The sequence below is a fragment of the Anolis sagrei genome, chromosome 4 (assembly GCF_037176765.1).
Source record: "Anolis sagrei isolate rAnoSag1 chromosome 4, rAnoSag1.mat, whole genome shotgun sequence".
NCBI classification, from domain to species: Eukaryota; Metazoa; Chordata; class Lepidosauria; order Squamata; family Dactyloidae; genus Anolis; species Anolis sagrei.
The window spans coordinates 84,002,735-84,017,034 of NC_090024.1; the positions used below are offsets into that span (position 1 = coordinate 84,002,735).

Genomic DNA, 14,300 nt, shown 5'->3' on the forward strand with positions numbered 1-14,300 from the left:
GGTTAAACCACTGAGCTGCTAAACTTGTTGACCAAAGGGTCACAGGTTCGAATCCATGGAGTGGCATGAGCTTCTGCTTTCAGCCTCAGCTTCAGCCAACCTAGCAGTTCGAAAACATGCAAGTGTGAGTAAATCAATAGGTACTGCTCCGGCGGTAAGGGAACGGTTCCCTATGCAGTCATGCTGGCCACATGACCTTGAAGGTGTCTACGGAAAATGCTGGCTCTTCAGCTTAGAAATGTAGATGAGCACCGACCCGCAGAGTCGGACATGACCGGACTTTATGTCACGGGAAAACCTTTACCTTTACCTAATCTTTCCTCTCTCACACTTCTTAAATTACAACTTGGTAGTTCAGGAGAGTGCTGTGGGTGTAGTATATCTTGTTTTCAGTCAGGTTTTGGAACAAGGTTCTTCATGATGTCCTTGCAGACTATCTAATGAACTGTGGATTGGACAATGTTACTATTTTGTGAATCTGTAACTATTAGGATGTCATCACACTTACCAATTTAAGCATTCTAGGATGTTTGCTAGGCAGTTATGGGACAAATGGGCACACAGTCAGTGACATGACGTTCCTCAACTTCTGGCGGAGGCCCCACCCCAACTGGCATGGAAGGCTCCCGTGCCCTGGTTGGGTGACACTTTCCCCGTGTGATGGGGAAGTGTTGCTGCGCTTGCCGTTTCTCCATGCTGGCTGGCAAAACGGCGCTGGGAGGAGTGGAGTGTGATAAAGTCCAACAGAGCTCACAAAGTACTCACTACTGGTTGTTTTTAATTTTGGAGGGAAAAGCTGAGGGTTATGCACTGTTGTTTCAATATTTATAAACTACAAAGAAACATCATATGAGCACATGAATTATTTTTTTACTTTCCCCTCCTTCCAGCAGGCTAGATGAGTCATTTACAAACAGAGCGAATTTAAAGCATCACCTGTTAAAGTTTGATTTGAATGTTTTTGTCTGTGTTAAGTTGCACACTGATTGTAATAATGTTTAGCTCTATGGGAGTTTTAAATTCATTAATTATCCAATTCAATTATTAACTATTTTTTTATTCCCAGATCATTGCATACACACATCCTGTACCCCTTGGACAGAAATGTGTCATGCAAAATCCCTTCCTAAGGCCAGGAATTTCATCCAATTCTGAATTGGAAGGGGAGATCTGAAGTTGGCTCATTGTTTTTTATATATATTAATCCTCAGTTGCTTTAATGATATTGTGCACAATTTTAAAGTCCTTCCTGGACAGAAAAGGGGCACATTGTTTTAATTATTATATGATTTTATAAAAGTGAAGGTGTTTCCCATTGTTTTTTAGGATACACAAGGAAGGCTGCTTATTAGATATGCTCCAAAGGATTCAAAGTGATGAAGCCACTTTCTTTGTTCCATTTGATCTGGAAATCTCTAACCAAGAGCTGAGCTACATTGTGAAAAAAGCTGAACAATGGAGAGGAATCAATGGTGAAAGACGAAAGGTGGGTAGAATACACCCAACGGGCATTGTAACATGTTCATTCAGGAGTACAAATTGTAAATTTCTTTATTAGCATGCATGTATCCAGTAGGAAAGTTTATTTACCATTACATTAAAATATTAGATCCCTGATTAAAGTAAGTAGAGTATGGGAGTCAGAAATATTCTTCAGGCACTTAAAAATTGCAAGTCTGCTTCATTCCTGTAACATTTTCCATGTTTTTTCAGACACTGGAGTTGAAGTTTTTATATACGCAATTATCTGATATGCCTTAAAACTGTTTTTTTAAAAATACTAATACATTTGGTTGTGCCATGAGGTAAACTATATACTTATAATAAAAATAGCTGCCAATTCAAATTTTTATTATTAATACAGAACTCTGGGGACGGCGAAGTGCAGGACTTTATTGCTATGTTATTAAAGCTCAGAAACTGAAAATTTGCAATAGGACATTTTTGTGCAAATTATAGAAACCTGGCTGAAAAGCAAAGTGTTCCATCTCTTGAGAATTCTTGGAGAGGCTGGCATTTCCTCAGCAGTTTGTCTTGTGGTGTTGAGATGGCTGCTCTTGTCAAGAAATTTTGGAAATCTTTTTCACTTCCTTTCACATCATATTTATAAATGAGAAGTTTCACATTTGGAGCAAACAACAAACAGAAAAGGGCTTGCCTAGTATTGGGGCACAGATTTTTGCTGCCCACAAGAAGTCAAGGCTAATCTATAAAATGTCAGAGGTGAAGGTGTTTTGCCTCACTGCTAACTGAAGGCAAATCTATACTGACAAATAATTCTATTATTCTATTATTCCAATGGCCCAAAATTGGCCTGGTGACATCCACACATATCCCCCCAAACCCATTGCAGTGGTGGATCAGAGTCTACATGATCCAGCTAGGCCAAGACCACATTGGCTTCAGTGGACTGGACTGTCACCTCACCTTCCATGTTGCCATTCCCAGCTGACTGCAGGACATGTACATTCTTGTTCATCGTGGGCACCCCCTGGTGACTTCAACAGAGGTGACCATGCAGCCAGGAAGGAGAAAAGCTAATCTCCCCTTCTTCCTGATTGCATGGGTGCCTCTGTTGATGTCAGAATAAGGTGCTCATGAGAGTCAGGACCGCACATTGAATCCCTGTGGCTGGTTGGGAGAGCTAAAAGTGGCAACACAGTCACAACTGGTCACCTTTGCCCTGTGCTGATGGCAGCAGTGTTCCCATATAGACAGCAAATCAGTCCAAAGTGGACAGGAACAAGCTGTCAACACTGCTCTAAAGCCATGGGATATTCCAGAGTTTCAAGCAAAAAGCATCCTTTAAGGCCCCTTCCACACACCTATATGAAATCCACATTGAACTGCATTATATAATAATAATAATAATAATAATAATAATAATAATAACAACAACAACAACAACAACAACAACCCCACCACTATCTCCCCAATGGGGACTCGTAACGGCTTAGATGGGGCCAAGCCCAAACAACATGTTACAGCAAAATTAAACCAAAACATAAAAAACAAGCAACATCATCAAAATTACATCGTAAAAAAAATGAATACAGTAACAAAATAACATTACAATAACACAATCGGGTAACAGTGGGCGGGCCACATGTACAAGATAAAATATTTAAAAACTCTAATGAGATAAAAATAGGAGCATGTTATTTGCAGGGAGCTCATAAAAATGCACAGGGTTGTGAAACTAAACTTCCCATTTTGCGGGGGCGTGTACTCCAGTGGCAGAAGTGTTGAGAGGAGCAATAGTGTCATGTTGTGCACCTACTCGCCAAAGGCGCAGCAGAAGAGCCAGGTTTTAAGGTTCTTTTTAAATGTTTCTAGTGTAGGGGCTTTCCTGATTTCTCCAGGTAATGAGTTCCAGAGTCGGGGAGCCACAGAGGAGAAGGCTCTCTCCCTTGTGCCCACAAGACAAGCTTATGAGATTGGCAGGGTTGAAAGGAGGGCCTCCCCCGAAGATCTATGACAGTGTGGACTCAGATAACCCAGTTCAAAGCAGATATTGTGCATTATCTGCCTTGATGTGCTGGGTTATATGGCTGTGTGGAAGGACCATTGCATTTTTTAAGGATTAACCCAGAATAACCCTTTATATGCAACAGAAATAGAGGAACATTATAAACACAGCCAGGAGCCAACTTAGGGTGAGTCTGGGCTTTTTCATGCTTGTGTAGATGAGCCCTGAGTTGTTTTTAATGTTTCACAAGAGAACCCAACCTGCAAATGAGCCATCAGATTTACCTATTTAACTGGCCAGAGGTCTGCTGGTCAGGGAGAATAATTCACAGATATTTTACTGGGAACCAAGGTATGTGAGCTGAAAAATATAGTAGCCCAAGGAAGCCAATCTACAATCATTCAAAGTTACTTTAAAAAACCCCACTCTGATAAGCCCAGGGGATTTTAAGCCACCCCAAGATTTAATTCTGTGTTCATGGGTTTTCCTCAATTGGTGTGTTAAAGAGAGCAGCAGAGTAAGTAAAGGAAGGACTCTGTTTTAATCAGCTAGCACTGCAGAAAAAAAGAAAAAAAAATCTGTCTGAACTTTGTGTCTGTAAAGCTTTATCTGAAAGAGATCAGCAGTTTGTATAAATATATAGCCTCACTTGTCACTGCTATAAACATCTGGCACTGTTCTAATTATTTTCCAGTTTCTTTCTTGATAGTTTTGACCCTGGGCAGGGAACTAAAAAGATAAATGTGTCAATTGAATGAATAAACAGATACTCAGCGCTTAGTATTTTGCAAAGTGATTAGTGCTTCAAAGTCTCCATAGGATTTGCTGGATGCTAAATATTCTCTATACATTCTCACAATGTCTGGGCATTTGAGTGTTCGAAATTTAAAATACATTGATATTTGGTTTCTTTGACAGCATTTGACTGTTAACTGTGATATTATTTAGTATTAAATAGTACAAATAATGGCATATCTGTTTATGATGTTTTTCAAACTTATTGTGTCTAAATAAATTGTTAACATTCAGGGCTTATTTTACATTGAGCTGATCATTGGCCATTTCTATCTTTCACTCTGTACAAAGAGTATGTTCCAATAAGGTTCTAGGACAATGGAAAAAATAGCTTCCAAAGCGATTGAGGTCACTATTGAATGTCCCTGTCCCTGTCCCCCACTCACCAGACAGCTCTTGTTGAAGTCTTAGAAAATAGGGCTATAGAAGCTGCTCGCTAGGCAGAGGCAGGTCGATATGAATGCTTTAAAAAATCGCCTCATAACTGCATACTTTAAAATATGCTTAATTTCCTTTTATTAAATTGATAAATGCAGCAGTCGAGGATACATTTACAGTATAATGAGAATTTAAGACTTTTCTGTTTGATAATTTTTACATGGTTCAGACAAGCAATTTGTCATTGGAGGAAAGACATTCATACTATAATTTTTAAAGTATTTTTAGCCATCCATTTAGAAAGAGAAAGGTCACTTTCTGTAGTCAAGAATCACTCTATTAAAGTAATTTTCAAACATGCAAATGTTGTCATTTTTCTGTCATTAAGTATTTATCTCATATATATATATATATATATATATATATATATATATATATATATGGGGATATATTAATAAACGGGCAGCTAGCCGCTGCAACTGGGAGCAATATTTTGCAACTCTAACGGTTTTTGCATCTTTAATTAGATAGCAGAAGGTAGATATGATTAGGCCAGGATGTAGTGTTTTTCATTAAACCACATTGTTGAAGTTGTATTCATGGCTTGCCCTGGCAATTAAATAATGGGACAATGCATTTTATATTATTGACCCAATTATTTCCCTATGGGAAAGTATACATTTAATAAATTTGTGCCTTAGGACCTTCATTAGCAACAGTGGGATAATAATATTTTGAAGTACACAGATTGCATGCCCAGAAATGTGTTTGTATTATAATTGTTGGTGAATGAGGAGAATGCTGAACACAATTTCAGTGCCTTACCAAATCCACTCATTCACTTGCTTGCTTATGCACTGTGAGAAATGACATGGCATGACATGACTGGGAATATATGTGACCTCTGCTTTTCAGGAAATCCTACTGAGGATGTTTTGCCATGTAGAAAGAAATTTCCAAATTTCCATAGTTTATAATTTTAGGCTGCTATGAATGTTATTGCCTAGATCTGCTCTTTCAGTCTTTTTATCTTGCTTTGAACAAGAAATGGTTGCTGTTGCTACCATAATTTCTCCAGTTTGTTTTGCTAAAAAAAAGAGCTTGAAAAGATTTTTTCTCAGGCTACAACTTCCTGAAGATAGGAAGAGGTGTAATCTAAAAATGTAACTTGTCCCAAGTCTGGCAATAAAAGAATTTTCCTGGTTTTATTTTTCCATTTCTATTTTCTTTCCTACATCTCTTGACCTTATCTACAGCAAAGAAAAAAAGCAACTATATCACCCAACAAAAGAGAACACGAAAGGGGAAATGAAGGATTGGTAAAAGTAGGGAAAATATTGGCTACCTCAGTACAGAGCATTCCTTTTTTAGGGCTTAAGTTGTTCAAATAGGAACAAGATATGTGACGGACCAGGCTATACACACACACACACTCTCACACCAAGCCCAAATGTTTCCATTTTTCTCTTCACATCTTCTCTAAATGGTTTGAAAAATGAATGTTTGTCTCTTGGTGTTGCCCCTTTGAGGTTAACTGTTGGGGAGAATGCAGACCATCTCAAATGCCAGCAGGAATGGAAGATGTCACCATTTTGGAAGTGACTGTAGAAGAAATTGGTATGCGTGTGTGGGTGGAGTGAGATGTCTTTGCATGTCTTCATGCAATGGAGAAGGTAGGTTGTTGTAGGTTTTTTTGGGCTATATGGCCATGTTCTAGAGGCATTCTCTCTTGACGTTTCTCTCCTGACGTCTCTCCTGAAATACCTGGAGAAAGTATTTCTCATTAATTTTAGGGCAAATATTGCCCTCAAACCAATTTTTCACTTTGCTCACTCTTGTGCTAGAGGATGGTCATCAGGGTGACCTCACTCTCATTGCAAAAATGTTAAAATAAACCACATGTGACAGCTGTTGTATTTTAATATGTTCATCCCTCACCTCAACCAGTGGGGAGAATTAGGTAAGCAATAATAATAATAATAATAATAATAATAATAATAATAATAATTCATCTTGAATGGTTAAGTTTTTGCTTTTATCTGTACAATGTGGAAGTTTTTAGTATCAATGTGCTGTAATGAGTACATTAAAATGACAGCTGAATTGCTCAGCAAAATGAGACACTGGGGTTGAAAAGTTGTGGGATTCTGGTTTCTGGCAAGTCATAATTTTGCCTCTCAGACCAACATAAGAAATTCTTTTCAGGGGTATTTTTATTATTTAAATGATCAGGGCCTAAATTAATTTATTGGACCATAAATATGTAACAGGTATTAAATTAATGTCGGATCCCAAGTCTAATTGCAAATCACATCTCAAATAGGCTTATCAATTCAATGTGATTTATGTAGGCATTGACTTGAATCAATTGGATAATTTCTTCAGTAGGACTGTTCTAGTTGAATCTAACAATAGAATGCAAACTACAAAGACCAATCCAGCTTAAACAGCTTGGTATGTTTAGCCTGCAGAAGAGAAGGTTGAATTGAGATATGATCACCATGTTTAAATGTGTGAATGGATGTCATTAAGAAGAGGCCTATTTTCTGGTGCCCTGGAGACTAGGATGTCGAACAATGGGTTCAAATTACAGTAAAGGAGATTCCACCTGAACATTAGGAAGAACTTTCTGACCAAGAGCTGTTCAACACTGAAATTCTCTGCCTCGGAGTGTAGTGGAAGCTCAATCTTTGGAGGCTTTTAAAAAGAGGCTGGATGGAGTGCTTTGTGCTTTTCCTGCATGGCAGGGGGTTGGACTAGATGGACCACGAGGTTCCTTCCAACTCTATTATTCTATGATTCTAAGGAGATGTATTTAGAAATCAGCGCAACAAAATTCTCTGGAGCTCTTGCCAATTTTTCTTAGTCCATTCAGTTGAGAGAGGAAGTAGCCAATAAAAACACTGAGAGAGCTCTTTAAAATATTAGCTTCCATTAAAAAAATATTGTATGAATCTGGGGTTTCAGGCTCAATTTCTTTAAAAGAAACCTTGTTCAACATGGCTTCAGCATTGCTTCCTCAAAGATAACATGAAGTTTGCTTTTGCAAATGAGACTGATTCATGGCAAAATTTATTTTAATGGGACCGGGGCTAATTTTCTAGTTCTAAAATGATATTATAGCAAACCATAAAAAATTAGCCGGCAGTAGTTTTTTGAAAGGAAAATATATTTGTAATTAGCTTGAACATACAAGATTACTCGAGGGCCTATTATCGGCACAATTTTTGGCACTTTACACTAATTTGCATTTATTACTCTCAGGCCAACTTATTAATATGTTAATAAATAAGTCATTAATATATGTTATTTAATTGCCATCTATTTATCCCTCCTCAATAATGCATTAATTACCTGTTAATAGTTAATGGCAAAGTATTTGCACTGGAAAGGAATTTGATGTTGCCATTCATAGCAAGAGGCATTCTTGTGATAGTTAATGGGTTAATTCTAGGACAGAAGAAGCGTTTCTGCAAAAGCGTGTCCAGTGTTCATCAGATCCTCAAGATTGGATAACCCATTATGTTTTCTAAAGAATTTTAATGATTCAGGATAGAAGTCAAAGTCATAGTCCTATCAATTATGTATCTGTTTATTTCAAACAGGTGTTGTATCCAGGGCGGTAACTTTTCCACTCTCGTGACAATTACATTTTAATGTTTCTCTTTGCTGTCATACTTTACACTTCTACATAAAAAAGAGAAAAAAACAGGTTTTAAATAGTCATTCCATGTTTGTGAATGACAATTTGTGGATTTCACAAATTTGGAATACAAAATTTCAAGCAGAAAATTGTCATGATTGAATGCAACATTAGAAATCTGTTAAAGTGTGTGTGAATACACACATACATATATGCATACACATATATTTAAACATACACAGATAGTTAAAGCCCATACAGAAAACAATTACAAAGCTTATTCTACTACTAGACTGACTTCCAATTAGGGACATACTCATTCTTAAATCATACTACGCATGGGTTCTCCCTGCCCCACAAAGTCACCATTGTACAATATTCTGCTGATAGAGAAGCAGAGTTCAACAGACAATATGCTAATCTTTGTGCATTACATATTGTACTCACACCTTGCATATTGGGATTGTGTGTCATATATTGTGCATTGCTATTGTGTATTGTTTACTTCGCATGGCACTTGAAGTTAATTTCATTTTAAATGATTTTGTGCATGAAACAGTGTTTGTGTCCTTTCAACCATGAGAAAGCAATGGTGACACAATCTAAAGTACTCATCTGAACAATTTTGGATTATGGAGTATTTTGGACTTTGGAGTTTTGGATAAGGAATGCTCAACATAGTAGCAGTAGTAGCAGCAGTGTTTATGATGATAGTGATGTTGAAATAGTATAATAATAGGTGATAGTATTGTTAGTACAGTATATGAGAAAGCCTGATTTTGAGACAGGATATCACTGCAAAGCCTGAATCTTATTTCTTTGTGCCAGTGAGAGTAGAGCAGTTGAATGATTGGTTGGATGGGTGGTGAATTGACACATAGATAAATCTCACTGATTCAATGGGTTTAGTCTAGGCAAAAAGATAATAACAAGATTCAGGTCTTAACCCTCCTTGTAGGTATGGTTATGAAATTTGCTACTTGTGCCAAATTTCCTGAAAAAGTATGCACCTGGACACATATAAGAGAAAATACACACAGTTGGAAAGGTTGGACACAATATGCACTGTGTGAAAATGTCCACAGAAATATGCACACATTTCTCTCTGTGTTTGTCTGAGGGGGCATATGTATGCACAGAATTTGAAACATGTATAACCTAGATGGAAACCTAGGAACCTTAAAGAGATGGATTCTGCTGATTTATATATATATGCTTCAAAAAGTAAAAAAAAAGAGAAGCAAATAAGACAAATATGATTGCAAACAGTCCTTTAATAATATTAGCCTTCACTTGGGAATCAGAAAGCAAAAAAAGAAAATAGTTGTGCTAGGAAGTGGGAGGTTGGCTCTTAGGGGCACCTGGAATTAACTAGATCAGTGTGGCAATTTCTTTGCCATTAAATTCTCGGTTTGAAATCTACAAACACTTCTTTTACATCTGTGTATGAAGGAAAATAGAGATTAGGAGACGAAAATTAAATACAGGCTGGACAAAAAACAAGATTCATTTGCCCATAAAACATATTAGGAAGGGTTGTTGTTTTTTTTTAAAGCCAACCAAACATTCATTTTAACAGATGTGCACACACAAAGGACTACTTTAATAAATTATCATAATGAAGAATGAATGTTATCCATTGGTAGATGAATGGAAATGGTTTTGCCGTTTGCAGCTGTAGTCTAACACAGCAGAGCCCTGTGTTGGTGGCATGATTTCCTTTCTATGAATAATCAAGAGAAGGAAAACAGAATTGAATCCATATAGCCACTAAAATAGCTATATGAAACAATGGGTCCTTCCCCACATGTTCAGATCAATTCATTATATGGTGGAAAGGGAAAATGTACAAAAGAAAAAGAGTTGTAAGACAAATAGCGATCAGCAGTGTCTGGCAGTATTCCCTATTTTGCTCGAAATTGCTGATATGATGGACAATTGTTCCCCAGTACAGATTCAGACAGGGTGAAATATCTTGGTGAAACACTATGGAGTTTTGTTTCGAGAACAGATGTGTGAACATGATGTTTTCATAAGATCTTTTCATTGTTTCCTTCATGTTAAACTATGTAAATGGTGTGGTGGTTTTAGGAGAATTTCTGAATCTGAGACTGTGGAAATATGTAATTTTCTAAAATCTTCTTAGGATCCTTGCAAAATAATACATGAAAATCCATAATGAGCACATTAATAATGTAAAGGCATTGATGCAGAAGAACCTAATTAATTGTCATCTTGTCAGCCTTCTGATTCCTATACCTGGAAGGGAGGTGTTAATTTCCATAATACTTAAGCAGATATGCAAACTGTTTACTGGAGCACTTTGAACAGTGGCAAAAGAGAACAGTTAGTAGTACTTTTTTTCAAAGCAATTAATGGGATACGCTATTGACATGAGCTAATAGCTTTTGATCAGGGTTGACTTGCCTGTTTGACAGGTGAGATATTTGTTCCAGCCTTATAGTGTCCTGGAGACAGCAAGCAGATATGCACTAGGTAAACCAGGAGTGATTGCCAGTAATGATGCAAAAGGCAGCTGGCATGTTGATTGAAGCACCCATACACTGGGCATCTTTTCCTTATCTAGGTGGATAGCAAAGCTGTATGCCAGGAGGGACAACCAGCTGTGCTGTGTGTGAATGAAAAAAAACTATTTGTAAATATTCAAATCCCAGAAGATAAACGAGAATCCAGGACTGATTAAATTCTTTACAATGCAGGGCTTATTCTGTGAAGACATTTTCTGTATGAAATGCATGTTTCTTGCACAGAAAATATGATCAGTTGGGCAAAAATTCTGCTTTCTGTGAGAAAAACCACTTTTCACAGAATAAATCCTAAATTATAATTTGTCCTTGAAAACGACAGAGTTTTAAGGACAATCTCACAGTGTGGAGAAAAATAGTTAAATTATTCATTTTTGTTGCCCATAAGAATGGAATTTATGGGGGCTTACCTCCCCAGTGTTTCATAGTTTTAAGTGGTAGCAGTTCATACCCAGATCATACTTATGACAGAACAGGAAATTGATGGGATGTTGATGGCATTTTATATAAAAAGGAGGACTACAGAAAATAATAGACTTAATGTTCTCCAGTAAAAACCCTTATCTTCCAAAAGGCAGCTTTGATCTCTTTGCCCGAAAATATTTTTTGTATGGCCTCTGAAATTCTTTCAGTTATGGTGTCAGCACAAAAAAACCATTGCAATAGGGTTTTGGAAATGTAGTAATGATGGCTATTCTTATGGGTAGGTTGTGGTACAGCAGACTTGGAGAAGTTTGACTTCATTAATTTATAAGAATTCCTCAGTGGTTTACAGTGGCATTGAATCAATATTTCTCAGCATCTCTTTTCATGCCTTGTGGGCATATTCCTGAAGATTTGGAGTGTGGGGGAGCCTCCTTCTCTGAAGCCTCCCATGTTGTGGGGGAAGCCTCCAGCAATGCTTTTGCCCCGGTTGGGGGCGGGGCCTCCACCAGATGTCATATGATGTTGTGTGATGATCAACGTGGAGCTTCATCCAGAAGACAGGATGAAAGAGTCCTAGGATGTTTTTTTAGGTGAGTATAATGAGGTTGATATTAGACTAAAGTTAATAAAATGGAAAATCAGACCAGAAAAGATAAAGGTAAACTGTTAGTGGTGATGTGCAATTCAGTTGAATAATCATAAGGTAGAATTGTCTGTTCTGAACACTTATACCACTTCATCACATTCATTAAATGCTACTGAGCCAACCACTTAAGAAATAGCAACCTATTGTGTTCATCCCATGATGCAGTCTTCAAGTTTAGAGTAGAGATATCTTGGCATTTTAAAAAGGTTGCAAAGGAATATATATTTTCAGACGCTTTCTAAGCAGGTTGGTAAGTGACTTTTTTGTAAATTATCTTGATAGAGATGGGCAAACTGGCCAATTCTGTCATGTGATGGTATTGGTCATTCTTAGCTTTAAAATGATACGGTTATGCAATTTGTGGAGGAACCGAAATGCCCCTTTGAGAAAAAGCTCCATCATTACTTTTTGCTCATGGAGGAGGGAAGATTGGCAGTATGTTGTGTTCCTTTGTACCTCATGCACTTTCTCTGGGGGCTTTCTGCCCTTCATTTCTGTCCCAGAAACAAAAATCATAGTCCAGGAGCGGAGGTGTTTCTTTTCACAAAGAAAATGGGACAGTGGGCAGGAACAACTCTTTACAATGTGATGGCAAATCAACTGAGAACTCCTGACTTAAACGGATAGTTTGCTAGTGTGTGATGGAGGTAGGAAAATAATCAATTTAATTCAAAACGAAGTATGCCTGAGTTGTATGGTAAACCTATTCTTCCAAATACTTGACAAGATAAGTGGTAGGAAATCTTATAGACTAGTACTTTTGGAACTACTAAACAAATATTTGAAGTCTTTAGATTATACTGCATGTTACTATGCAAGAATGATTGTGAAAATGAGCCTCAAGTTTTAGCTTGTATAGAAAAATATATATACAGTAGCTGCTCATCTTCTCTGGGATGTTAAGTCACCCTGATAGCACAGTACATTTTGAAACATCACCATTGGTTACCAGTTTGTTCCCAGCCCCAGATTGAGATGTTGGTTTATATAATCTGAGTCTCAAATATCTTTCCCATCACAGTGCCATTGATAATGTAGTTGATCTTGGAATGTCCAAATCATAAATATCATTCTTCAATATCCAAGTGATGCCGTCTTTTTAGCACCAACTCAGTTTTTTCTTTCTGAAGCAAATAACATCCAACTTTAAAGTGAGATAAAAATATATCAAAAAGCTAATTGGTATGCCTTTGTTTTAGTAAAATCTGTAAAACCCGGGAGAGAGGAATTAAAAATGTAGGCCTCTGCCCCATTCCCACTCCATAGCTCACTGAAGCGAGTACATTCAGCAAACACTGAGGCATTGGTCTCAATTCAGTCAGCACTCCATTTCATTTGCTTATAGGGTAGGACATCGAACATATCTCATCCCATAATAACTGACATGATTATTTGATTCATAGGCATTCTGTCCACAGAGATTAATTAGCAAGCAGGCATGAAGTGTGCAAGTGAAAAATATGATAATTAGCTTTCTGACAATGTTAACATTTCAACACTTCAGGTTTTTTGATAGTGCTTCATTTAAAGCAAGCAAGCAAATGCCTCCCAACTATACGGAGGGGTCTCATTGGAACTACCCACGAGCCACTTTACTGGAAAGGAAGGAAGGTTCCTGATTAATTCTGTTTGCAGCCATTATGCCTAAAGATATCCTCCCTAAAACCTGACACACTATACATACTTACCTTGGGAAGAGGTCCCATTGAACCCAGAGGGAATAAAATATAAGTAAATTTGCATAAAGTTGTACTGTAAGTATTTGATTATACCACATTATAATTTCATATACTGTTTTCTTTCCTTCCTGTCCTAATCACCACTGAACAGAAAAATCCCTCTGGAGATTTTCCATTTTAAACAAAAACAGTTATTGCCATAGAAGCCCAGTGTACAAAGAATTCTCTCTGCACCCTTTACAGAATGAACCTTTGGAGTGGATTGTTCTGTGTCCTCAAAAATACAGTATGATGCTTGCATCAATGGGATAGATACTTGCTGTTTCACTTACCACATCTCCAGGCTTTTGCCTGGGCATGGCCAAGTGCCCTCCACCCACTCTGCCCACACAAAGAGATGAACACATGGTGTTGGGATAACGAAAGGTCACAACTTGTTTATTGCTTACAATGCAAACATCCATGCATGGGTTCTGGATCAGGAATTGGACAGCCCACTGCTGACTGATTCAACCAAAACAACAGTAGGGGCCACAGGCAGTTTTCCAAACAGGTCCAATCCGGAACACTGGTACTGCCGCACCCCTAATAACCTGGAAGTTTTAGATTTCTTCCATTTTTTTAAAAAAAGGCAGCTTCAATTGATACAGGGAATTCTGGAAAATAGTCACCCCTACTCCGCCCCACTAAAGATCCTGCCCCATGTCTTTCATTTGTT

General features: G+C 37.6%; 1 protein-coding gene across 1 annotated transcript in view; it reads left to right on the top strand.

The window, feature by feature from the left end:
- The window catches only part of LOC132774583 (uncharacterized), a 196,708-nt gene that overhangs the window by 150,949 nt on the left and 31,459 nt on the right, over positions 1–14,300 (top strand). Inside the window, exon 18 of the mRNA XM_067467513.1 lies at positions 1,327–1,486. Coding sequence (XP_067323614.1) covers positions 1,327–1,486 — 160 coding nt within the window. The remainder of the gene's footprint in view (positions 1–1,326; positions 1,487–14,300) is intronic.